The 24,906-nt window shown below is 38.9% G+C and overlaps 2 protein-coding genes and 1 long non-coding RNA gene across 3 annotated transcripts; 1 reads left to right on the forward strand and 2 right to left on the reverse strand.

Annotated features, from left to right (window-relative positions):
- Nucleotides 1-598: 598 nt before the first annotated feature.
- Nucleotides 599-4,292, reverse strand: LOC140952222 (uncharacterized). The gene is made up of 3 exons (XR_012167340.1): nucleotides 3,979-4,292; nucleotides 1,304-3,394; nucleotides 599-738 (listed from the first exon to the last, which is right to left on the reverse strand). It is a non-coding gene; the product is annotated as an uncharacterized lncRNA (long non-coding RNA).
- A 2,404-nt stretch (nucleotides 4,293-6,696) lies between these two features.
- Nucleotides 6,697-10,423, forward strand: LOC140952219 (isocitrate lyase-like). Its single transcript, XM_073401642.1, has 3 exons — nucleotides 6,697-6,931; nucleotides 8,229-8,521; nucleotides 8,972-10,423. The coding sequence occupies exons 1-3, from the start codon at nucleotides 6,712-6,714 to the stop codon at nucleotides 9,806-9,808; spliced, it is 1,350 nt and encodes a 449-aa protein (XP_073257743.1). The 5' UTR covers nucleotides 6,697-6,711; the 3' UTR covers nucleotides 9,809-10,423.
- Nucleotides 10,424-13,508: 3,085 nt separating this feature from the next.
- Nucleotides 13,509-16,589, reverse strand: LOC140952220 (isocitrate lyase-like). The gene is made up of 3 exons (XM_073401643.1): nucleotides 16,289-16,589; nucleotides 15,152-15,444; nucleotides 13,509-14,642 (listed from the first exon to the last, which is right to left on the reverse strand). The coding sequence occupies exons 1-3, from the start codon at nucleotides 16,503-16,505 to the stop codon at nucleotides 13,827-13,829; spliced, it is 1,326 nt and encodes a 441-aa protein (XP_073257744.1). The 5' UTR covers nucleotides 16,506-16,589; the 3' UTR covers nucleotides 13,509-13,826.
- Nucleotides 16,590-24,906: the final 8,317 nt, after the last annotated feature.

A 24,906-nucleotide genomic window follows, 5' to 3' on the forward strand; every position in this document is an offset into this window, starting at 1 on the left:
TTGAGTCAAGAGAAAATGGCCTCGTAGAGATTTTTACCATTTTCTAGAGATGCCAAAAGTTTGGGCCCTCTGAGCAATTGAGAAAGATTGTCTTTGTAAGGTTTTGAAAAGATGATGCGAATGGAGCGAGATTCGAGTTTCCAATGAACACCCAGAAAATTTATGAAGTAATTCTTGAAGTAGATTTGTTAAGTGATACTCTTACTTTATCACTCGAAGGGTGAACAAAAAAAAGTGAATCACGTAGATGCATGAAAATAACTGTTCCTTTTTGGACTCAATTTAGGAATATTTAGCTGTCGTGCTAAACCTTTTGGAGTCGGAAAAGTTGGCGTGTGGGCTAAATGTGTGTAGATTGTTTTGCGATATTACACGCTTTAGTTTTTTTTCTAGTTTTAAGGACAAATAAAATGCCAAGGTGATTTTCGTTGACCTAATGTAAATTTAAGGTTTGTTCGTAATATTTCTACTTCAAAAATAGATCTAAGTAAGGATAGATCATCAAGCAAAATAAATACGAATTAAAAATGACTGCACTGAGCATCTTTTGTTCCCGAGTTCCTTGATGGAGACCTTTTCCCGTTATAGCGGTTATATTTGTAAAACCTGGCTGTTGGCATTTGTTTTCATCTCTTTTGTAGTGCTGGGCAGATTCATCTCTGTAACTGTTCGAAGAAGCAACCAAGAAATCCAGTTTCTGCTTGCTGGTCATAGTTTCTAGTTTTCCCGGAACTTTGTCTGTAAAACAAACGACAATCTCATTAAGAGCAGTACTACTTGGATGCGAGTCGTCGCTTCTTTTACTGAAGAACTGAGAATTTTTAAGCTTAAAACACCTTCCTCTCAAAGAGGTCGAGTAAAATTCTCTGAGTGAAATGGTTGGGCAATCACCCACTTTCAGGAAAAATTGAAATAATGAATTAATGAAGAAACATATATTAGAGAAAAAGGTGTTGAACACTTCCGAGTTTTATCTGCTTTGGAGATGGAAAATGAAGAAAAATTTCTACTGCGATTTTGTAGCTGGCACGCCTGTTGGTTTCCTAAATACAAACCCTGATTTAAAAGAGACACATCTTTCATGGTGGTCTTTGTCTGATTTTTTCAGATGTTCTTTTAACTGCACAAACTGAAAAAAATACCTTATATCCATTTTGAGCAAAATTGGATCTGAGAACAGGGTAGCGCTCGTTTATTTCTATACGATGGTGAATTTCCATCATCACTTTAGTTGAAAAGGAAAATCAGATTTCCAATGCCGCTTTTGCTGATATGGCTTCACAGTTGATCGTTCAATACTAACCTAAAGATGCTTTATTCTGATAAAACTTTACTTGGTGATCAGGGAACTCCATTGTGCCTTCACTGTTTGCGTTATTGAAAAGTGTTGCCTTTGGTCGATGAATGTTCTTTGTAGTTGTTAACGTAAAAACCAGATTACGTGGCAATTTAGTTGGTTTTAAGCTTTTCCGGGACATCCTTAACATCGGCGCCAGTGTTCTCCAGTTCTGCATGTTGAGGTCTGTGGTCGAGATTCAAAGATCTTCAGTGGGAATCCTGGTGAAGTCGATGCGATATTAGCACTTCTTGGGTTCCTATAATGTGTCAGTGTCTTTCGAACGTTTCATTCAACTTATAAAGCCTTCGAATTTTAATTTAGTGAATGAATGAATGAACCGTAACTTTGACCTTGCATCGTAATACTGAACGTTCATAGGTAATAACAACGGATGTACAAAGTTAAAGAGGCTTCAGCGTCCTAGGTGTGTCCTTCAGTATTCAAACTTCCACTTTAAAAGTTCCGCCAATGTCATTGTTTTGTTCGCAGACAAGGCTGTCTAAGGTTACCACAAATATCAAACTACATGACTTTTGTTTGACCAGGAGGAAAGTTACTTGTTTTATCCTCAGCACTCAACGACAACTTTATAGATTACCGTATCAAGTCATTTCAATTTTTTTCTTAATTAGTTCTTTCCTAGGTTAAATTCAGCCCCATATTTCATATATATGATTCACGTCTGTATAACCAACTTTATACCGTTGACCGGCTTCGTATAAGTAAACCAGGAAATATGCTTATAAATGATGAAAAATTCCTTCTAATATTTCACAAGATGAGGAGCAAACCGACCCCGATTTTGTCGTCAAACTCACTTTCTCGTTTTATTCTTTTTATGAAATTTATTACCGCTTCATGTCCTTAGCATTCTTATCGACCTTTTGATCCAGTGGGCGTATTCAAATTGGCATTCAATTTTGCTCTTGTTTTCTTACATTCCTACACGCTCGTCCGATTCTAACGCGGTGAGGCGTATAGTTGAAATAAAATTTCAAAAATTGAATAGGTATTAATTAAGGTAATGGGCTTTAATTTAGGTTTGCTCAAAAACCTCCCTTTTTCTTATCAGTCTTACCTTAACCCTCGGACGTACAAGTGGGTTGGGGGGGGGGGGGGGGTCTGAGTTTCCTCCTAGAGGATAAAACGTTAGCACCTGATGTTTTCAGTAGCCGTTCGTTCATTCCGCGCGCGCATTTGAGTTAAGTTCAGTGATGGTCAGTTTCTATGGTTAGGAGTTATGAGGTGGTTAAGCCATTTTTAGTGAAATTACATGTTTTTTGAACAATGAAAGTAAATCTTGTGGCTAAAATCATGCAAAGTGCTTATTTATCTCAAGCACAAAAAATCACCATTTCTCGCCGTTTTAACCTGCATTCTAATTCTTGGTAAAATCTAAGATGGCGACCATTGTTGGTGACATCACTGTTCCCCAGCAGCGCCACTACCCATAAAATATACCTCATCTTGTAGAGAAAACCAAAGGTACAATCGTTTCGAAATCCTGCAACATATCGAAAACTCTAGGGGGGTCCATCCACCCCCCCTCCCCCCCCCCCCCCTCATTGTATCACGGTGGGGGTATGAATTTGCATGTACGTCAGAGGGTGACAAGTATGGCGTCAGGCCTGGATGTGTTAAGATTGTTTTGGGTAAATTATACTCTTGATAATTGTCAAAAAAACTTAAATGGAAAGGTAATTTTCGTTGACCTCTGGTATACAATTCTACGCTTGAGCGCTGTATTTTACTGTAACATAAGATCTAAGTAAGGACAGATAAACAAGCAAAATAAATACGAATTAAACAGGAATCCCGTGAACAGTCTTTGTGCCCTAGTTCCTTCCGTTTCATGGAGACCCTTTTCGTTCGTGGCGATTATGTTCACCGAACCTGGCTGTTGACCGCTTTTGTTTTTATCCCTTTGGTAGTACTGAGCAGATTCACGCTTCTTTGCAGTCATAACATCTCTGTAACTGTGCGAACAACCAGCCAAGGAATCCAATTCCTGCTCGGCACTAGTCGGCATAGTTTCTAGGTAGCCCGGAACTTTGTCTATAAAACAAACCGGACAATTTTATTTAGAGCGGTGCTGATTAGGATGCAATCTTTGTTTTTCAAAAAAAATCATTTGGTGGGCTCAAAACATAGAAAACTGAGGTTTTTAATACTTAAGGTACTTGTATCTACCTCTGAAAGAGGCCGAGAAACATTGAATTAACTGAGTGAAATGATTCGGACCCATCACCTACATTCAGAAAAAAAGGTTTTTGAATTTAAGTACGCTTCTTGCATCTGCTCTGGAAATGGGAAATTAGCGAGAATAAAATTCTTATTACCTCAGTTCAGTTATAGCTGGTGTACTGTCCGCCTCTCAAAGACTAAAAATTAGGTTTTGTCTTTTGTACTGGCTCTTGTCCAAGTTCGAATCTTTGTCGAGCCTGCTTTTTTCCAGTTGTTTTTCAGCAACTGCATAACTTCATTCCACATCATTTAGAGCTAATCTGGATCTGAGGCGGAAGGGCTAGAGCTCAAAAAGTCATTTTTTTTAAAAATTTCCATTCGATGAAAAAATCAAATTTTTCTTATCACCCTCGCTGCCGACGAAGCGTCACCACAGTTTATCGTTCACTACTAACCTAAAGATGCTTCATTCTGGTAAAACTCCGGTGAGCCGTCACGTTCTGCGTTGTTAAGAAGTGTTGCCTTTTGTCGATGGATTTTCCTTACAATTGTTAACGGGAGAGGTTGACGTGGTAATCTCGTCGTGGGTTTAAAGTTTTGCTGGGCCACTCTAAATAACGGTTTCAATGTTCTCCTGGTCTGCATGTTAAAGTCGCCTGTGATTAGGAGTCAAAGATCTTCAGTTGGAAAGGTGGTGAACAGAGGTTGATGCGATATTGGCACTTCTCAGGCTTCTAGGGTGTATTGTCAGTTTCTGACTTACAAAGCCTTCGAATTTTAATTGAATGAATAAGTAACCCTTTCTCGTGATACAGAAGGTTCAGTATAATAATCGAATTAATATTAATTGAGAAATATATTTCATGAAAACAAAACAATGTCTAAAAATAAGAAGGCTTTATTTTCTGACTCAGTGACCTTTCGGTATTCAAATTTTCCCATTATGTCCTCTACCATTGTTTTGTTCACAGACAAAGCTTTTTGAGGTTACCATCGATTATCAAACTTCCAATTTTCAAAAAAGAGGCTTTTGTTAGACCAAACGGGTGTTCATAATTGTGTCCTCACGATGCTCAACGACAACGTCATAGACCAACAAACTAAGCACGCTACTTCAGTGTCTTTCATTCTCTACAAGATCTTGATTGAGTTAAATTCAATATAAGGTTCATTTTTAATGTATAGTTCATTTCTGCCTTGGGGCTTGTACAGTACTTAGACAGGCTTCGCTTACGCGAGCTTACGTTCACCAGGAAATAAAAATTCCTTTTATCTTATTCAGGATAAAGAGCAATTACAAGCTTACTATGACTTTGTTGTCAAATGCACTTCTTAGTTATTTTTATTTTTTTTCTCGAAATTTTCTAGAGCTTCGTGTCCTTGGCATTCAAATTTGCCTGTTGATCCGTGAAGCGCCTTTACTTGGCATTCAATTTTGCACTCTTTTTGTTCTTGCATTTCTGCACGTAACTCGGACTTGGTTATATCACAAATTAAAATTAAAATTATTATTATTATTATTATATTAGCACAGTCTGTAGAGATGCAGTAAGCTATGCTTGCATGGTTATGCATCAATAGCTTAATCTGGACAGGTATTGCAGTACTGATAAAAATATAATATGATGATTTCCGGGGACATTCGAATGTTTTCCGTTGATCCGATCTGACTGAAAATGTATTTTTATTTTATGATTCATATTCAGCTCTTAGTGTGTAAGATAACTGTAGGGTTATATCGATGACAAAGTTAAGAGTGGGACTTGGATTCTGGATTCCACGAACAAAATTTTCCCCGATTCCGGATTCCATAAGTAAAAATTTCCCCGATTCCGGAATCCGATTTCCCTTACATTTGGCAGATCAAAGTGCACTTGTATAACTCGAGTTAAAGATAAAAAGGCGACCTATGACAATTCATTGACATTGTACAAGTAAAAATATGTTTTTTGTTTGATTTAATTCAAAAGTGATTCAACTTTGGTGAAGAAGATACAGTCCTGGTCTGAGCTTCAGGTTAAATTTTGGAAGCCATGGGCTGAGTTCAGTGTTCTGTATACAGACACCCATATAAAGGACTGTCTTGTAATGGAAAGGACGAGAAAACTGTGGGCAGTTTTAGGTATTTTTAGAGTCGGGGGTATTTATTTTTGGTATCATTTTAACGCCATTTGTGCTCGATTAAACAACATTATAACTTTGGATTTTTGGCTATTATTAGTAAAATTGTTTGGATCGGAAATGCATACAGGTCATCGTAAGCTAAGGTAATTGGCTAAGTTTTTGGGATCGGTGTATTACAGACACTCTACTCCTTCTGTTTAATTATTTATTGACCTAAATATTTATCCTTTTCAATTTAAACTGAAATTAACGACACGTATTTTGCGTTTAAATGCAGTGGCACAAAGCAGCTAAGGCTTCTAAATGTCAATATACCGTGAACTATTTGGATGTTATTTTACCATTCCTGTCAATTAAGTGATCGTAAAGGAGGTATGTTACGAAATTTAACAAAATTCAGCAGCGGCAACAGCCACCAATCTAAGTGAATAAAAAAAAAAGAAGCGCTCAAAATATGAAAAAGAACGTATAAGTAACAGAGCAAACACTAAAGAAAGTACGGATGGTCAAATTTGTAGAACATTAAAACGGAGTGAAATTATGGTTTTTGAAAAATTTTTAACCTAACACTTTTTTTAAAGTTCATTTTTTGTTGTTTGTAAGGTTTGATAGAATGGTTGGGAGACATATCTGTTTAACAGGAAGCTGTGATTTTGTCATTCACAAGTAATTTTTAGAGTTCCGTAGTGAATATGATTACGTAATCGGCATTGTTAACAAAAAGAACCAGACAATAGCCCCTTAAGACGTCGCGTCGCTATCTTTTTGTTCAGTGCTTTTTGACTACAACTGCTTCAGGCAAGAAGCATGTGGTTTTAAAATTGGGCATATACCAGCCGCGGAATCTCTTGGGAAGTTCAAATTAATAAACCCTGAGGAAAAGGTTAGTTTATACGTGATACATGATGACGCAGTTAATTCCAAGTTAGAGACGTGTCACTCTCACGCCCAAAATAACGGGGCTTGCGGGCCTAAGTGTATAAATTGCGTGGCTCATTCATCATCAGAAATAGAGCTTATAGACCAAGCTCCCAGTCTTCAGCTCCCAGAATCCTCGATACAAAATGAGCAGTCTAAGTAATATAAAAACATTATTGAGAATCTCCACGCGAAATTACGGATTCACGGCGATTCGGAGAGATTATGGCCCTGAAGCTGTGGAAAAACTTCGTGGCTCTCTGAAGATCGAGCATACTTTGGCTAGACGCGGTGCAAAAAGACTTAAGCAGCTGATATGCAGCGGAGAAGGGGAATCTTACGTTAACGCACTGGGTGCCATGACAGGTTTGTCAAGTCAACGTCGTAAAGAAAAAAAAATTTTAAAAAGATTGCAGCTTTTAATATTTTAAAATAACATTTTCATATTTTAAAATGAACTTAAGGTAACTTAACTTGGTTGAAAGCATTGTTTTTCGTTGATTTCCGCCCTTTTCTTAAATTTCTGGCCAAGATTTCATTTAATCAAACATTTACTCATTAAGATGGAGTCCTTGGTTCAGTAATATTTTAAGAATTTTTGGATGATTTTTGGAATGTTTTAGTGTACAAAAATTAGGGGAAGGGATGTTTAAAATTTGGAAAAATTGGAGAATATAGAATTTGGAGGTCGTAGACAAATACCAGATAGTCCACCACCACAAAAAGGTGCCTCTGATCCAGGGGCGGATCCAGGATTTTTTTTAGGAGGGGGTGCACTCGTCTCTTGCTCTACTTCAACACCAATAAACCACATGGTTTTTTTTTGCAGAATACCAGTTGTATTAGAAAACTGCAGGTCATCTCAGGGGAGGGGGGGGGGGGGTGCGCTCCCCCTGCATCCTCCACCTAGATCCGCCCCTGTGATCCCATTAACGGACACACTGTTTTATTAACTTTTCTACCCTAAATTATTTCCTTCCCAAATCAAAATCATTTCCCCCAAAACAACCAGAATGCCTCCTTAACTGTTAAAGCATAAACAAGCACGAACGATAACAAGTCCAGTTTTTTGATATGCTAAACCAAGAAGAGTCAGATGAAAACTGTTATGTCAGCACCCTGGGTGCTATGACAGGTTAATACTACACTTTGTTATATAGCTGGAATTTTTTTCCCAACGACGGACGCTCTCATGGGTTACTTCGAGGTCACATGATATGAAACTGTTTCCCGCCAAAATCTCCTGAGCGGCGAACGTCGCAAAATATATGACTTCAGAGGGTAACAGTGCACCTTTACCCAGGAATAGGGAGTTTAAGTAGTCACGTTTTTGAGCGACGCGCGTCAGCCGGAAGTGGACTTTTTGCACTCTTGAGCCGTGATTTTGAACAGTTGTTTGGCCAAAAGCGTCTCTATAAGAGTAAGGACACTTAACAAAACAGATTTAGTAGCGCCAAGGCATATTAAAAGAAAAAAGGCTCTAAACGTCGCTGCTTAAACTCCCTAATGTTGACCGACAACCGCCATTACAACGAGTTTTAATGACATTCCAGCTTCAAAATTTCCAAATCACTTATTTTCAAAGACTGGTCCCTCGGGAAACAGTTAATTTTGTTTCCCGAGAATCTCTAGGCTAGTTGAACTTTCCATTTTCTGTCCGCAGGTGGTCAGGCAGTTCAGATGGCCAAAGCAGGTTTACAGTCCATTTATCTGAGTGGCTGGCAGGTGGCAGCTGATAGTAACATAGCGGGACAGACATACCCTGATCAGAGTTTGTATCCTGCTAACTCAGCTGCAAAGCTCGTTGAGCGAATCAACAACGCCTTTATCAGAGCAGATCAGATCGCACACATGGAAGGATCCGATAAACATGTTGATTTTTTTTTGCCAATTGTTGCTGACTGTGAGGCTGGATTTGGTGGCCCGCTTAACGCCTTTGAAATCACCAAAGCTATGGTACGTTTGTATTTTTCTTCGCGTTATTTTGTCAATTTCCAAGCCCTATGAAATCAATTCCCACGTACTATTCGTTTGTCCAAAAAAGTACGTATAGACTATACAGATTGGCATTCCTCCCTCGATTCTCCGCTCGAAGTTTCTCTTCCACGTCTTAAACAAGAAGCACACAAGCTCTCCTTGTTTACGAACTGAGACATATAACGTTTTGTATTTGGCCGTCACAATTAAGGTTTCAACTTAATCATTTACAAAACCATAGCAACGTTATTCCAGTTTCTATGGAAACTATAACACCAAAAAAATTCTATAGAGTACGGTGTATTAATAGAAAAATTTATACCTTATCCCTTTGACTGAGTTCCTGTGTTTTCAAGACAAGGGTGACCTCGGCTATTTCTGATATCCTTTTTTCTTATCACGGTATAACCTTTAAATTCTCTCCATCAGATTTCAGCTGGTGCCGCTGGAGTCCACTTTGAAGACCAACTCGCATCAGAAAAGAAATGTGGTCACATGGGAGGAAAAGTTCTTCTACCAACACAGCAGTTTATTAAAGTCCTCAATGCTGCTCGTCTGGCTGCTGACGTCATGGATGTTCCCACTGTTATAATTGGACGAACAGATGCTGAGTCAGCTTCTTTAGTGACGTCAGATATTGACCCACGTGACCAGCCTTTCCTGACCGGTGAAAGAACAGCAGAGGGATTCTATCGTTCGACCGCTGGCTTGGAACAAGCCATTGCACGTGGACGCAGTTACGCCCCGTATTGTGACGTAATCTGGTGCGAGACAGGCAAACCTAATTTGGAAGAAGCACACATGTTTGCTGACGGAATCCATTCTATGTTTCCAGGTAAACCACTCGCTTACAACTGCTCACCCTCTTTCAACTGGAAAGCCAATCTCAGTGACAAAGAGATAGCTGTGTTTCAAAAAGAACTTGGTAAAATGGGCTACAAATATCAGTTTATCACCTTGGCTGGTTTCCACTCCCTGAATCACGCCATGTTCAAGCTTGCACGCGACTACAAGGAGCACGGCATGTCCGCCTACACCAAAATACAAGAAGATGAGTTCGCGCAAGCGCAGTATGGCTTTACTGCACACAAACACCAGAGGGAGGTAGGAACGGGATATTTTGACCAAGTAAATATGGCGATAAGTGGAGGATCAAGTTCAACAACAGCACTGGATGGATCAACAGAGGAAGAACAGTTCACTGATAATTATAAAAAGTTAAAAGGATGGGGTCGAAGAGGTTTGACCGACACATATGCACATTAAAGAGTTTTTAAAATTGGTTTTAGATAACAAATTGAAATCTGCAATAATATAAGGCAATTTTTTTGTACGTCGTTTAAGTATTACATATTGCACGCTATGGCAAACGCGTCAGCAGATGTGTAGGACTTTTCTTATGGTCTAGACTAAGTATAAAGATTAAGGAGATTCTTCAGCTCTAAGTTAAACTAGTATCAGACAATGTTGCCAATAACAATTATTGAACATTGTAAATATTTGTTCCTTTTTTAAGTATTAGAATTGTAAATATTGAAACTACTTACTAATTTATAATTGTAAATATTCTTTATATTGTGGGTTCATTTTTGTTTTATTGTCCCGAGCTTAGTACCCTTATACGTTCTAATGGAGACTGGGTCTTTCTTACTTTCTCGCTGTACTGCCGCACTTAGCTGAAAGTAAATTTCAGTAATCACTCTATAGCTTATTCATTTTTTTCCTAATTTGTGCTTAAACCTAAACCTCGGCCTGTGAACAATGCATATAGTTTAGATATTGTATTTTTCTTCTATTTTGACTGATTTTTATCGTATAACATCATCACCTGTTCGTTTTGTTTTGATTGATTAAATAAATAAATTACCCTTAAGATACAAAGCGTTGTACTTTGTCTGTGGAGCGCGCGCCATATATTAGTGAACAAAATTGTCTTCCATCGAGCACATTAAACCAGGTTAATCTTGTTACGTTTTGTGTATTGAGGACTTTATATACCGTGTAACCTTCCCTTACGAACACTATAAGGTTTTCAAAATTACAACTACGTCCTTACGACCACATTAGATACTTTAAAGGTGATGTTACACGGGACGATTCGCAACGACTATTTTGAGCGCTACACAGCGTAGCAATGTTGGAACAATGTTGCAACTATTCGAAACAATATCGCAACAATGCTGCTTCCGCTAAACATCGTCGTTGCGAATTCGTCCCGTGTAACGTCACCTTATCCACACGCGTCCGGACATTTTTAGAATATGGCGCATTCGTATGGACAGAGCCATGAACCACTCAGGGGAGCAGACTGGGATTCCACACTGGTTTCGTGTGGACGGAAGGCCGACTCGTGTTAACATATTTGCGGTTTCAAAAATAGAGACCTTATTAAGATTCAAGGACGAGGACGACTACGAGACGAGATTTGACTTAAAGTTCTTTCGCGTCTTCTCAAAATATGGACTTCCAGGAAAGCTTCATTTTACCATTTTTCACTAAAAAAGTTAGCACTGTTACCTTTAGTGAAGGAGGTTACACCCTCTCCCGATCGCAAAATCATGATAAAACTTCTTTAAACATTTGATCAGTTGATATCTTGTTTCCGCCACTTCGACATTCTCGCCAAAACTCCTAGTAGAGTAACGACGGGACGCGCGCGTACTACGTAGTATTGAGAAAATCTCGTACTCGTAGTCGTACTCGTCATCTAAAGGTATCTATTATCCGGATTCGTGTGAACGTGACCTAAGATACCACGACTGTTGTGTGCGGGCGCCAAAAACGTCAATTTAAAACTGAATTCGCGTTCTTTCAAACTTCATCGCCACAACTCTGACACGCTCACTTTGTCAGATGTATTCGAACTGACCTCTTCTGTAGTTTAATTCTCAAGAACCATATCCAGCTTCAGAAAGAGAAAGAAAAATTCGCCATCGTTCGCGAAAGGCCTAAAATTAGGCAGTTTCTGTGAAATTGTAGTCGTGTAGTGACGGCAAAGAAATGAACCAAAAAGTGTTTTACATGTGTTGGCGCCGGCTTCAGCAGTGTGTTCAAATTGTACTCCGCTTGTAATTCCAGTCTTCTCCTGTTCTCACTCTGAACTTCTTTTCCTGAAAGCCTCATGTTTACCCTCCACGATTTCATGATATGAAGGCGGTCCGTGTATTGAGTGGGTTCCTTTCTAGTTAACAGTTAAATCGGATTCACTAAAAAACACAAGCGCGCACAACGCGCAGTGCCGGTACTGACATGAACAAGTTGAAAAGTTGGTGCAAGAGGCGGCTGAAAGGCAAACTGAGCGCAAAGAAAACGAGCTGGTCTGAAAAGAACACGATTTTCACGGTTGATGCGAAAGCTGATCCGAGGAGGCTTTTAATTTCGAGTCTTCTGCCACATTTTTTTTATCTCGATAAAAACGGTTGCTTCTTGAAATCTATTGTAATCAGAATATGCTTTTCGGTATCAGGCCAAAATTTTGGCAATTTCATTTAAACTCCACGCAATTTAAAGTTTGTTCAAAAACCAAAAAAATTAGTAGGCCTATTTTCCAGTTGAAAGCATGGATTTCAATCCGGGGTGTTCCCGAGGGGGGTGGTGTTCTAGGGCTCCGGGCCTGGGTTACAGACATTCATCAGTTGCCCAAAGCATGGTTAGCGTTAACCAGCGTTTAATACCTTGACAACGTATTGGTTTTGATACTGCTTAACCAATGGTTAAAGCTAACCATGCTTTGAGCAACTCAGCCCAGAGGGATTGGAGTTTTGTCTCAGGGGAAATGCGTGAAACAAAATACTAACAAACACAAAATTTTGTACAAAAAATTCAACACAACATGAACAGAAGCTAAAGAAAGATATTCAGTAGTAAAACAAACTAAAAACCGTTAGCCGGATAAAATGTCTTCTAAAACGAAATAAGACGATATCTAATTTACAGAATGTTTACCAAGCATAGAATATGTTACAAGTAATTCTTACCGTTTCATGTGCAATTCCGTAAAAATTTCCAGTGCCTGTCCGGTCGCGTTCCTGTTAGATTTAGTGACGTTCTCCTTGAGCAATTTCTTTCCTCTTGTACGGTTTTTAGCTGTAGAAATTTCTTTTGGTTAGAGGCATAGTGAAAGCATGAACACGCTAAATCTTTGTCAGTAAAAACTTTGAGGGTGGATTCATTTGCAGCACATGCGTATAGCCGGTCACATTTGCCCGTCGGAATTTTTTTTCTTGTTTTCAATTTTCAAACTGAATAAACAATTATAACGCCAGGGGGAGGGGGGTACTGAACAACGTCTTATACGGGAAGGGCTTCACTCCGAGTCCAAACCCTTACCCTTTTATAAACCATTTTTGACAGCAAAGGTGCCCCTTTCTCAACTGTCTTTTAAATATGAATAAATCACTAAACCAGAACGTCTTCTTGTCTTTTTCACAGCCATAAAATGAAGCTGTTAGCCCTTTTAGATCCCCCCACATACCGCAATGACAGATCTCCCCACCCTCGTGAGTCTCTTGCCCTTTAGGGCGGAGCCTTCCAGTATAGGCCGTTATATGAAGTACCTCCTCCCCCCCCGGAGGGGGTCTAACGGGCAAATGCGACTTTTTTATCAGCTTGTTCATGGGAAAACTTTAATTAGGAATACTAAAGAAATGTAACACTCCGCGGACAGTTTTTAAATCTGCTCAAAAGAGTTACAACACGTGTTTTCTCAAGTCAAAATTTCGGCAAATTGATAAACTTTGCTACGCTGTGGCTCTGGTCATCTGTTCGAGAAAAAGAAAATGTCGATCTAAACAAATTGCTTCGAAATTCTGAAGGGAAGAGAAATAAAAATCATACGACAGCAAAGTTCCCCAGGACTCAAAATGACTCGAGGGCGGAGGGATTAACAAGATAATATTCAATTGTGTTTTTTTCACAGATTAAAGCTAAAGCTTAAGATACATTCATGGATAACAACAACAATTAGTTGACAGCAAGAAAGAGGTAAGCATTTACAGAATTTATTTAATACACATTTAAGTCAATAACTTTTAAATTGCACCATCACTCTTTGCACATTTTGATCAAATTCAAAAGTCTTATGAATAAATAGCTTATAAAAATGTTATCATGAATTTACTGTTATGAGCAAATAAATAAACTTTAAAACTCTTAATAGATGCAAACTCTCTTATATACATTAGCCAATAAAAACATATATTAGAACGTCTTTTTAATTTATTTAAGAAGTCCACGTCATTCGTGAATGAAACCTGTTAATTGTAAAACGTTTCTTTTGTTTCTTTCATTGGCTCGCTACACTCTTTCCCGAATGCCCGTGGTTCTCAGTGAACTGTTCTTCCTCTGTTGATCCATCCAGTGCTGTTGTTGAACTTGATCCTCCACTTATCGCCATATTTACTTGGTCAAAATATCCCGTTCCTACCTCCCTCTGGTGTTTGTGTGCAGTAAAGCCATACTGCGCTTGCGCGAACTCATCTTCCTGTATTTTGGTGTAGGCGGACATGCCGTGCTCCTTGTAGTCGCGTGCAAGCTTGAACATTGCGTGATTCAGGGAGTGGAAACCAGCCAAGGTGATAAATTGATATTTGTAGCCCATTTTACCAAGTTCTTTTTGAAACACAGCTATCTCTTTGTCGCTGAGATTGGCTTTCCAGTTGAAAGAGGGTGAGCAGTTGTAAGCCAGTGGTTTTCCTGGAAACATAGAATGGATTCCGTCAGCAAACATGTGTGCTTCTTCCAAATTAGGTTTGCCTGTCTCGCACCAGATTACGTCGCAATACGGAGCGTAACTGCGTCCGCGTGCAATGGCTTGCTCCAAGCCAGCGGTCGAACGATAGAATCCCTCAGCTGTTCTTTCACCGGTCAGGAAAGGCTGGTCACGTGGGTCAATATCTGACGTCACTAAAGAAGCTGACTCAGCATCTGTTCGTCCAATAATAACAGTGGGAACATCCATGACGTCAGCAGCCAGACGAGCAGCATTGAGGACTTTAATAAACTGCTGTGTTGGTAGAAGAACTTTTCCTCCCATGTGACCACATTTCTTTTCTGATGCGAGTTGGTCTTCAAAATGGACGCCAGCGGCACCAGCTGAAATCTAGTGAAGAGAATTCGAAGGTTATACCGTGATAAGAGAAAAGGGGGATATCAGAAATGGCCGGGGTCACTCTTGTCTTAAAAACACAGGAACTCAGTCAAAGGATTAAAGCAGAGATTTTTCTATTGACACACTGTACTCTAGCAATTTTTTGGTATTATAGTTTCCATAGAAACTGGAATAACGTTGCTATGGTTTTATAACTAAGTAAGTGAGTAAAACCGTAATTCTGAAGGACAAATGCAAAACGGACAGTGGAACCTCGATATACCGAGTCGTTCGTAATACCAAGGACTTCGTTATATAGATGTTCGTTATATCGAGGTTCCACTGTAAGTTTCAGTTCGTAAACAAGGGTAGCTTTGGAAAAGAAACGTCCTGCAGCGAATCAAGGGGGGTTGCCAATCTGTATAATCTATACGTGCTTTTTTTGGACAAACTAATCGTAAGAATTTATCTCATTCGGCTTGGAATTTTGGAAAATAACGTGGAGAACAATACAAACTTACCATAGCCTTGGTGATTTCAAAGGCGTTAAGCGGGCCACCAAATCCAGCCTCACAGTCAGCAACAATTGGCAAAAAGAAATCAATATGTTTGTCAGATCCCTCCATATGCGCGATCTGATCTGCTCTGATAAGGGCGTTGTTGATTCGCTCAACGAGCTTTGCAGCTGAGTTAGCAGGATACAAACTCTGATCAGGGTATGTCTGCCCCGCCATGTTACTATCAGCTGCCACCTGCCAGCCACTCAGATAAATGGACTGTAAACCTGCTTTGGCCATCTGAACTGCCTGACCACCTGGGGCGGGACAGCAGAAGAATATGTTATTGAAATGCTAAAAAACAACTCATCGCGATTTTAACATTTCTTTTACCGTTAACTTCCGCATATATTTTCCCTTTGCTTATATATCTTGGTAAGATGTTTTAGGGGGCTTATAAAGCGAGGGGCTTATATCCGAGGCGGCTTGAAATTGGAAAAGGAAAAGAGAAAAGCGCTTCGAAACAAGTTATAGCAGTGCTAAACAAAACACGTTTTGCATTTAAATAAAGTTTCAAACCGTCATAATAGATCGAATTTATTTCAAGATAAACATAAAAATAAAAGCTAGAGGGTGCCCGGGCTTATAATCAGATGTATTTTTTTACAGGTAGATGAGCCTATAACTGGAGAGGGGCGGGCTTATAAATGGGGGAGCTTGTAAGCGGTACTGAGTTACAGTATTTAACTTTCTGAGTCCTTTGTGCAACAAAGATAGATTTGTCCTCTATGGGGTACCCAAAAGGATATCAGTTCCAGTTTAAAATTAGCTTTCAAAAGTTTTTTTTTTTGTTCTTGTTTCGTTTTTTTTTCGTAACACCTAGAGTTGCCGAACTTGATTTTCCGCAAAAAATAAACCTTCTAGTTTCCTTGGCAACTTCTTGCATAAATCTCTTGTTGCAATTTACATTTTGTATATAATTTACCTTAATAATGCCGAACACTTGGACTTAATATCGTTCGTACTTGTCTATGTTTTTAAGAAACCGTTAAGCTATGTTAAGTTACGTTAGGTTTAGTTTAGTTTAGTTAAGTATTTATTAAAAGACGCAATCTTTTCAAATATATAGTTGTCTTTTGTTACGACTTTAACTTATCTAACCTGTCATGGCGCCCAGTGCGTTAACATACGAGTCTCCTTGTCCGCTGCATATCAGCTGCTTAAGTCTTTCTGCTCCTCTTCTGGCTAACGTTTGCTCAATCGTCAGAGAGCCACGGAGTTTTTCCACAGCTTCAGGTCCATAGTCTCGTCGAATCGCCGTGAAACCGTAGTTTCGTATGCAAATTCTTAACACTGAGTTAAACTTGCTGAGACTCATGTTAGTTTAGTTTGCCGGTTCTATACTCTGAAGATTTCTCTCTTCGTACGTAGCCTTCACTCAGAATGATGGCTAGTTGAACGATGAAACCCACGTTTTATACGGTTAGATTTTTTTTGATACGTGAAACTTTTTGCATATTTGGAAATATGTGCGTCAGCTCTGACGTAATGTGTCACTCAATACAGGGTGAATAATTTTTAGTGCCAATCAAATTGCACTCGTTAAATCTGATGGCTGGATTTGAAAATCTTCCAAGGGATACAAATAGACTTTTAAACATTGACAAATATTTATTAATCGACTTTTTCCAAGCCTAGAGTAGCAGAGATTTTTGACCTTAGGGAGAAAAGATATTGCCCCGTGTTTAGTAACGCCGGCCGTGACTAAAGCGAAGCAGAGTCATTTCCGAGAGAACGTTCCGCATCATAAGCCGGTATTATCCTTGTTCACGAAAATAATTTTGGTATCCGGTCACAATGACACTGTAATTTTGAAGGATGTCCGACACATGAACTTAATCAATAATTTGCTTAGCAAAAAGATTATCTAACTCATCAAAGCATTTATATTCATAATTTTGCCATCGACCTGGCCACTATTTTTGTTTTTTCCCTTATGTACTTGTATTAACGTTAAGCGATAACGATATTGTTACTGATTTATTCACGGGATTGAATATGGTGGGGCGCTTCTTTTAATTATTTGGTCCAACAGCCGGGCAAAGTTAAAAAGTCAAGTATTGAATAAAGCCAATTAACACTCGGACCCTTCAGGCCACGGACTTTAACAGAAACTGTATGGTAGATCAGTCTTGAACTTAAAAATAATAATAATAATAATTAAACAATTTTATGCATCACACTAAACGAAAAGAGATGCTTTAAATAGTTTTAATATTCTGTGATAGCGGCTAGGAAATTCTTCTTTCATACTGACTTTAATGGACACAAGTTAATCTGTTATGACCCTTTACATTAACAAATCACCGCTTGAATTTAGACAAACCTTTCTTTTAGTGAAAGGACCTTGATTTCGAACATTTATCCTACCGTCTGTTCAGGAATGCCCGAATAAAAAAAGTGTGATATTGATTCCTTTAATAAAACTCGGAAAAAAAGGAACCCAATATTCTTTTTAACGGCACAAGGACACTACGAGATAAAGATGATTGACACCTTTTTATCGTTTGTGATGTGACATTTCTGTTTTAAGATTTTTCTTTAGTGTCCTCAACGCAGTTCGTCTTTTGTTATACAGTAACAAGATTATGATGGTATTTTCACTCTTTGAGTTCATTCTTGGCATAAAAAGGTATTCATTTCTGGGCTTTTCTTATAATCATTGGTATGATAAATAAATAAAGTCTTGGTCGTCCAGACTTTCTCAAAATTCTTTTTTTTTTTTTTTTTTTTTACTCGTTGGGTTGGGCCATGCGACATCGTCGCTCGCTTAGCCGCTTCGCTTGCTTTGGAGATACCCTCCTTGAGATTTCTTCCTTCGCCCTGAAAAAACGGAGCCCGCCACGCAGGCTCCTTTGGAGACTTTTCAGCTCTATCGAGAACTTTTGAGGGGTCGACTTGGAGCAAGTCTATTATTTCGCAAACTTTGCATTGGTCATACTCGGGTTCTGGGCTCCACTCGCGTTTCTTGACTGCTGAGGAATCCAATTTTCAGACGGTATTATTATTATTCTTTCCATAAACGTGAAAGAACTTTTGCCATCAGTTGTTGAAGATGGGTGGATGATTGACTCAAATCCGCTATGTTACGCAAGGAGGGGGGCCCTCAACAGATTAAGGTTTTGCACCCATAGTCACATCGCCATTCTAAATTATAATTGACTATTGTTAAAGGAGCTTAAAGGCTGTCGAGTAACGTTTAAAATAGCGTTCTATTGCTTTTGGTGTAGGTAACGTTAGGTTACATCAAAGAGTTGAAGACAAGAAGTTAGCAGTGAGTGCGTGAGAGTTCATATTATCTTTCTAAGAAGAATGGGTGTTTCCGCTTTGTATCACAAATCACGTACATGATTGAGTTTCCTTGAAAGAAAAAGGATGTCAATTTGTCGAGTTATTCTTATAAAGAGCACACACGTTCCAGTTTGTGTTCTTGTGGGAATCAAATATTGTTATCTTACCAAATTGTTGTCAATTTTAGAATTATTCAAAGTCAGCATTTGCTTTTAGATGGGTGTTATTTAACACAGTAGGTTCACGTCAAGCCTCTAAGTATAATAAAAAAACATCAACGAGAAATCGCAACGAACGAAGAAAGACTCACGATCTCTTCTCAGACCGTACAACCCTGGGGCAGACAGTAGACACTACAACAGAAATAATTGGTACAATGAAAATGAAATTGGTTTTTAACTCATGCACGAACAATATAACCGGATCACTAAGTCACCCTGACGGAAGGCGGCAGGGAAATTTTCGAATGGTTTGGTGTAATAACTTCCTCATGCCAAAGCCGTTACATAGTATTGCTTACCTGAGTGATGTGTGTTTGAATTGTTTGTCAGTTCAAGAAATGACTCGGGGATTCTATTAAGAGGAAATTTACACGGAACTAAACATCGCCTTCCGCAGTCTTGTTTAACACTTACAATATTCTTTTACTTCCATGTATACAGCTGCTAAACTGCATTGCGGGGGAATTTTGACCTCCCCGATAAATCCCATTGAATTCTCCGCACAAATATAAGATTACCTATGGCTGAATTATATCTAACGAGGTTCATTTAATTTATCGATCAGTGATGTCATCTTCATGTTAGGTTTCACTTTGGTAAATCTTTTTTATAGCATTGCTAAGTTATAAAATTCCACTACAACATCTGAATTATTTCCTCGCCTGCCAGCAGGAAGGACAAGATTGCTGTACATGAGTTGCACAAGGCAGGGAATTAATTCTTCTTTATTCCAACGCGTACGGGCCACCAGTTCAGGCCTGATACCACACACTATTCGGGTCACATAAAAAGTGATATAAGTCGTGACACTTAAAGTCAGGATGTCATCCACAAGTTCGAAAGTTAGAGTGACAAATACCTAGTCACTTGGAAAAGGGCTTGGTCTAGGAGTAAATGGGTTAAAAAGCCAATGAAAAGCAAAAAAAAAAAAAAGAATTATATAGAGAAAAAAAAGGAAAAGATTCTTTTGCGTTTGGGCGGACTCATATGCGTGTTTCATAAATCTGACGTCACGAAACCCACGAACACGTGGCGATGAATGTTGAACTACTTTGAGCAAAATCATTTTTTCTTTGTTTCAGATGAATAGGTTTGCGCATGCGTAAGGTACCGGCGATACGGCGGAGTTTCGGCGGAGTTGGTAGTGTGTGTTTCAGTTCATAACTGTGGTCTTGTTAAAGGGAAAGCCAAGTTTTTCTGAAACTGCATGTCATGTTAACCAACCATTTTACAAGATCACGCTATACCAGTGGACAAACATATTAATGACGTATTTCCTGAGTCGAGTCACGCAAACCTTACCAGGGCACGAAGTAAGCGTTACAATAGGAACTTTTACCTTAGACACGTACGCTTGAGGAGTTGTATTGTTGTACTTAGCTAATCTCATTAGCTATGGCTTTTGGAGACTCAATATCGACTCAATGAGCCAATATTCTTTTTAACTCACTGCACTACGAGATAAAGATGATTGACACCTTTTCTCGTTTGTGATGTGACATTTCTATTTTAAGATTTTTCTTTAGTGTCCTCTTTTGTTATACAGTAACAAGATGATGATGGTATTTTCACTCTTTGAGTTCATTCTTGGCATAAAAAGGTATTCATTTCTGGGCTTTTCTTATAATCATGGGTATGATAAATGAATAAAGTCTTGGTTTCTCCAGACTTTCTCAAAGTCCTTTTTTTTTTTACTCGTTGGGTTGGGCCATGCGACATCGTCGCTGGCTTGGCCGCTGCGCCACTTTCGCTTGCTTTGGAGATACCCTCCTTGAAATTTCTTCTTTCGCCCTGAAAAAAACGGAGCCCGCTACGCAGGCTGCTTTGGAGACTGTTCAGCTCAATCGAGAACTTTTGAGGGGTCGACTTCGGAGCAAGTCTATGGTTTCGCAAACTTCGCATTGGTCATGCTCGGGTTCTGGGCTCCACTCGCTTTTCATAACTGCTGAGGAATCCAATTTTCAGACAGTATTATTATTATTCTTTCCATAAACGTGAAAGAACTTTTGCCATCAGTTGTTCGTGATGGGTGGATGATTGACCCAAATATCCGCTATGTTACACAAGGAGGGGCCCTCAACAGATTAAGGTTTTGCACCCATAGTCACATCGCCATTCTAAATTATAATTGACTATTGTTAAAGGAGCTTAAAGGCTGTAGAGGAACGTTTAAAATAGTGTTCTACTGCTTTTGGTGTAGGTAACGTTAGGTTACATCAAAGAGTTGAAGACAAGAAGTTAGCAGTGAGTGCGTTAGAGTTCATATTATCTTTCTAAGGAGATGGGTGTTTCCGCACTGTATCACAAATCACGTACATGATTGAGTTTCCTAGAAAGAAAAATTATGTCAATTCATCATAAGTTATTCTTATAAAGAGCACACACGTTCCAGTTTGTGTTCTTGAGGGAATGAAATATTGTTATCTTACCAAATTGTTGTCAATTTTAGAATTATTCAAAGTCAGCGTTTGCTTTTAGATTCGTGTTATTTAACACAGTAGGTTCGCGTCAAGCCCCTAAGTATAACTGATCAAAAAAACATCAACGAGAAATCGCAACGAACGAAGAAGGACTCACGATCTTTTCTCAGACCGTACAACCCTCAGTAGACACTACAACAGAAATAATTGGTATAATTAAAATGACTCAGGGATTCTATTGAGAGGAAATTTACACTGAACTAAACAGTCCTGTTTAACGCTTACAATGCAATATTCTTTTACTTCCATGTATACAGCTGCTGAAAAGTATTGGGGCGGATTTTGACCTCCCCGATGAATCCCATTGAATTCTCCGCACAAATATAAGATTACCTAAGGCTGAATTATATCTAACGAGGTTCTTTTAATTTATCGATCAGTGATGTCATCTTCATGTTAGGTTTCACTTTGGTAAATCTTTTTGATAGCATTGTTAAGTTATAACTTTCCACTACAACATCTGAATTATTTCCTCGCCCTGCCAGCAGGAAGGACAAGATGTAGACGGGTTGCACAAGGCAAGAAATTAATTCTTCTTTATTCCAACACGTACGGGTCACCAGTTCAGACCTGATACCCGGCCACACACTATCCGGGTCACATAAGTGATATAAGTCGTGACACTTAAAGTCAGGATGTCATCCACAAGTTCGAAAGTTAGAATGACAAATACCTAGTCACTTTGAAAGGGCTTGGTCTAAGAGTAAATGGGTTAAAAAGCCAATGAAAAACAAAAGAAAACAATTATATAGAGAAAAAAGACGGAAAAGATTCTTTTGCGTTTGGGCGGACTCATACGCGTGTTTCATAAATCTGACGTCTCGAAACCCACGAATACGTGGCGATGAATGTTGAACTACTTTGAGCAAAATCATTTTTCTTTGTTTCAGATGAATAGGTTTGCGCATGCGTAAGGTACCGGCCATACGGCAGAGTTTGGCGAAGTTGGTAGTGTGTGCTTCAGTTAATAAATGTGGTCTTGTTTAAGTGAAAGCCATGTTTTTCTGAAGCTGTATGTCATGTTAACCAACCATTTTACAAGATCACGCTATACCAGTGGACAAACATCGATGACGTAGTTCCTGAATCGATTCACCCAAACCATCTCGTTTCACAATAGGAACTTTTACCTTAGACACGTACGCTTGAGGAGTTGTACTGTTTATTACTTCGCTATCCTCATTAGTTATGGTTTTTGGAGACTCAATATCGACTCACTGAGCCATCGTGTTGTCTCACTGTGACAATAAACTTGGGATGCACCATGTTAGCACGTAACGCGTTCTAGAATTCTGATTCCTCGCTACCTGTATCCTGACGTGTCACGAATTTTACTGCAAGCACTGTATCACTGTGGTATCCGGAAAATGCGCGTCCACACATATCGTCAATGTCGTCATTTAATCGTTTTCTCGCTCTCGTCCACACGTACAAACCTGTGTTTCTGGTGCCAGAAACGCAGACCGTTTGCGCCTAAAACATCTACGGCTAGTAACGGTTATTGCAACATAATCATTGCATGAGTAGTTGAGCTCATATTTAGTCAACCAAAACCAGGTTTCAATGAAAAACTTTTATTCGCACTAAATGCGCCGCTGGGAGCCGAGCACGAGAGGACACATGGTCACTATGATGATTCTATACACCTTTACTTAGTGCCCAGTGAACTGGAACGAACTTGCAACGCAGGAGTTCACGGAGAATATGAACATACTATAGCCCAGTCAGTTCGTATCAAGGGGAGGCATGAAATTTAATCTGTTTACGGCTTCCGGGAGCCTCAACCTCGTTTCCAGGTTTTCTCTCTTACCCTTGGACGGGTAGGACAGGACCCTGGGAATGAGGTTGGAGGTGTCTTTCTCAGGTTTCAAGTATATGAACGGGTAGGAATTTCACCAGTTGAAGTATATGAAAGGATGGGCAAATCTGTCATTTCGGTCTGCAAAAAGGCCCAAAGGGGCTAACAGATGCATTTTATGGTTGTGAAAAAGTCGAAAAAACGTTCTGGTTTTGTGGTTTATTGATATTTTGAAGGTGCGCTTACAGCAGTTTAAAAAGATGCAAAGTTCTTGCAGTTAATTTTTTATTTCAGTCAATTTTTATATTCCTTTTGTTTCAAATTCATTAGCATTCATTACCATACCCAAAAACAATCGAAAAACAAAAATTAACTAAGATAAAAAATTAACTACAACAAAGTTCTACAATAAGTATGTGAAAGGGGTACCATTTTTCAAATAGAAGATATACGAAAAAGGTACCTTTTTAGTTAAAAATGGTATATAAAAGGGTACTGGGTTGGACCTCAAGGCGGATCCTTCTTGTATAAAACGGTTTCATTTCTAAAGGACACGCATGAAAAATACAACAAAAAAACTCACAAGAGACTACTCAAATGCAAACAATAATGCTGTTTTTAATGATAAATAAATATCCCTGGAAAGCCTTTGTAAATGAACAATAATACGAGTTAAAAATAAGCAGATTGAAAAGAACCTGCAGTCTAAATAAAATATAAAACATGGCTGAATACAAATATACCAAGGCGGAGAATAAGTGAATGAAACTAGGTCCACTCGAGAAGTAAGTTTAAGGTTATGTTCCCACTAAGCTATCAGGCATACTGTGAACACCTTTCCGATATGTGACTCTACACTTCAGAGATCTGGGCCCGGTTACATAAAACCTACACTTTAGTGCCCACTTAAGTAGGTCACTTACGAATCTTTTATGGGCCGGGTACACTTACGGGTGTTGCAGGAAACGCACTTAGCACTCTCGTAAGTTATTCTTTTACGTGGTAACTTAAGGGCTCACTTAAAGGCACACGTAACTTTGATATAGTACTTTATTAATGACTCACTCTTTTTTTTAAGCTAACCATCGGTGAGTGTAAAGAAAATTTTAATTCGTTTCGAACACTTTTAAGCCTCTCAAAGAAATGAAATTTGCATGCAATCGTTATTTTTCTTTAATGTCTACTGAAAATGATAATTCTTCTTCTTTTTTCACAACGTCGGCTTTAAAGTGTACATCAGAGGTTAACAAAGCGTATTAGAACGAATAATAGGGAAGAAAAATTACTTTTCACTTCTCAGTAAAAGATCTCGTTAACTTTAGTAAAAACAGTAACGATACGGGACCTACATAGGTCCCGTAAATTTACGTGCTATTTTTCCCGTAAAAAAAGTTTTATGCAACACCCGCAATTTCTGTTGCATAACCGACACTTAAGTGAACACTTACGAAAATCGTAAGTGCAACCACTTAAGTGAATTCCCTAAGTGGACTACTTAAGTGATTTAATGCAACTCACTTAAGTTACGAGTGCACGTACGTATACCCGTAGTTGGTACGGGCGTTTTATGCAACCGGGCCCTGCGCCGCACAGCTTCGTTCTGTTGCAGAAATCGCGCCGAAATCACCTTTCATATGTGTGAAGAGACGTCTTATTCGGTCAGTCTGATTTTCGTACCGGAGACGGCAACAAGAAAGTAAAAAACACAGAAAGCTTTACTTAAAATAACAAAAGCTCTACTGCATGCGCGTATCAAATTTTTGGCACATTTCTTTGACGTCCATAGCACGCCTATAACGCGAAAATTCCAAATGGGATGTTTTCTGGAAAACTTGAACACAAAGACGAATTTTTCTTTTACCTATGTGAAATGAGATGTAGTCCTTAAAAAATCGGACAAATTCGCTCAAAAATGGACAAATCGAGCAA

Source organism: Porites lutea, chromosome 11 (assembly GCF_958299795.1).
Source record: "Porites lutea chromosome 11, jaPorLute2.1, whole genome shotgun sequence".
NCBI classification, from domain to species: Eukaryota; Metazoa; Cnidaria; class Anthozoa; order Scleractinia; family Poritidae; genus Porites; species Porites lutea.

What these genes read in the sequence shown, in the direction of transcription:
- LOC140952220 (XM_073401643.1), bottom strand. Translation starts at nt 16,505, where the DNA reads ATGAGTCTCAGCAAGTTTAACTCAGTGTTAAGAATTTGCATACGAAAC. An exon ending in CGCACTGGGCGCCATGACAG is followed by an intron (nt 15,445 to 16,288) that starts GTTAGATAAGTT and finishes GTCCCGCCCCAG; the next exon opens with GTGGTCAGGCAGTTCAGATG. An exon ending in TTGAAATCACCAAGGCTATG is followed by an intron (nt 14,643 to 15,151) that starts GTAAGTTTGTAT and finishes TCTCTTCACTAG; the next exon opens with ATTTCAGCTGGTGCCGCTGG.
- LOC140952219 (XM_073401642.1), top strand. Translation starts at nt 6,712, where the DNA reads ATGAGCAGTCTAAGTAATATAAAAACATTATTGAGAATCTCCACGCGA. An exon ending in CGCACTGGGTGCCATGACAG is followed by an intron (nt 6,932 to 8,228) that starts GTTTGTCAAGTC and finishes TTCTGTCCGCAG; the next exon opens with GTGGTCAGGCAGTTCAGATG. An exon ending in TTGAAATCACCAAAGCTATG is followed by an intron (nt 8,522 to 8,971) that starts GTACGTTTGTAT and finishes TCTCTCCATCAG; the next exon opens with ATTTCAGCTGGTGCCGCTGG.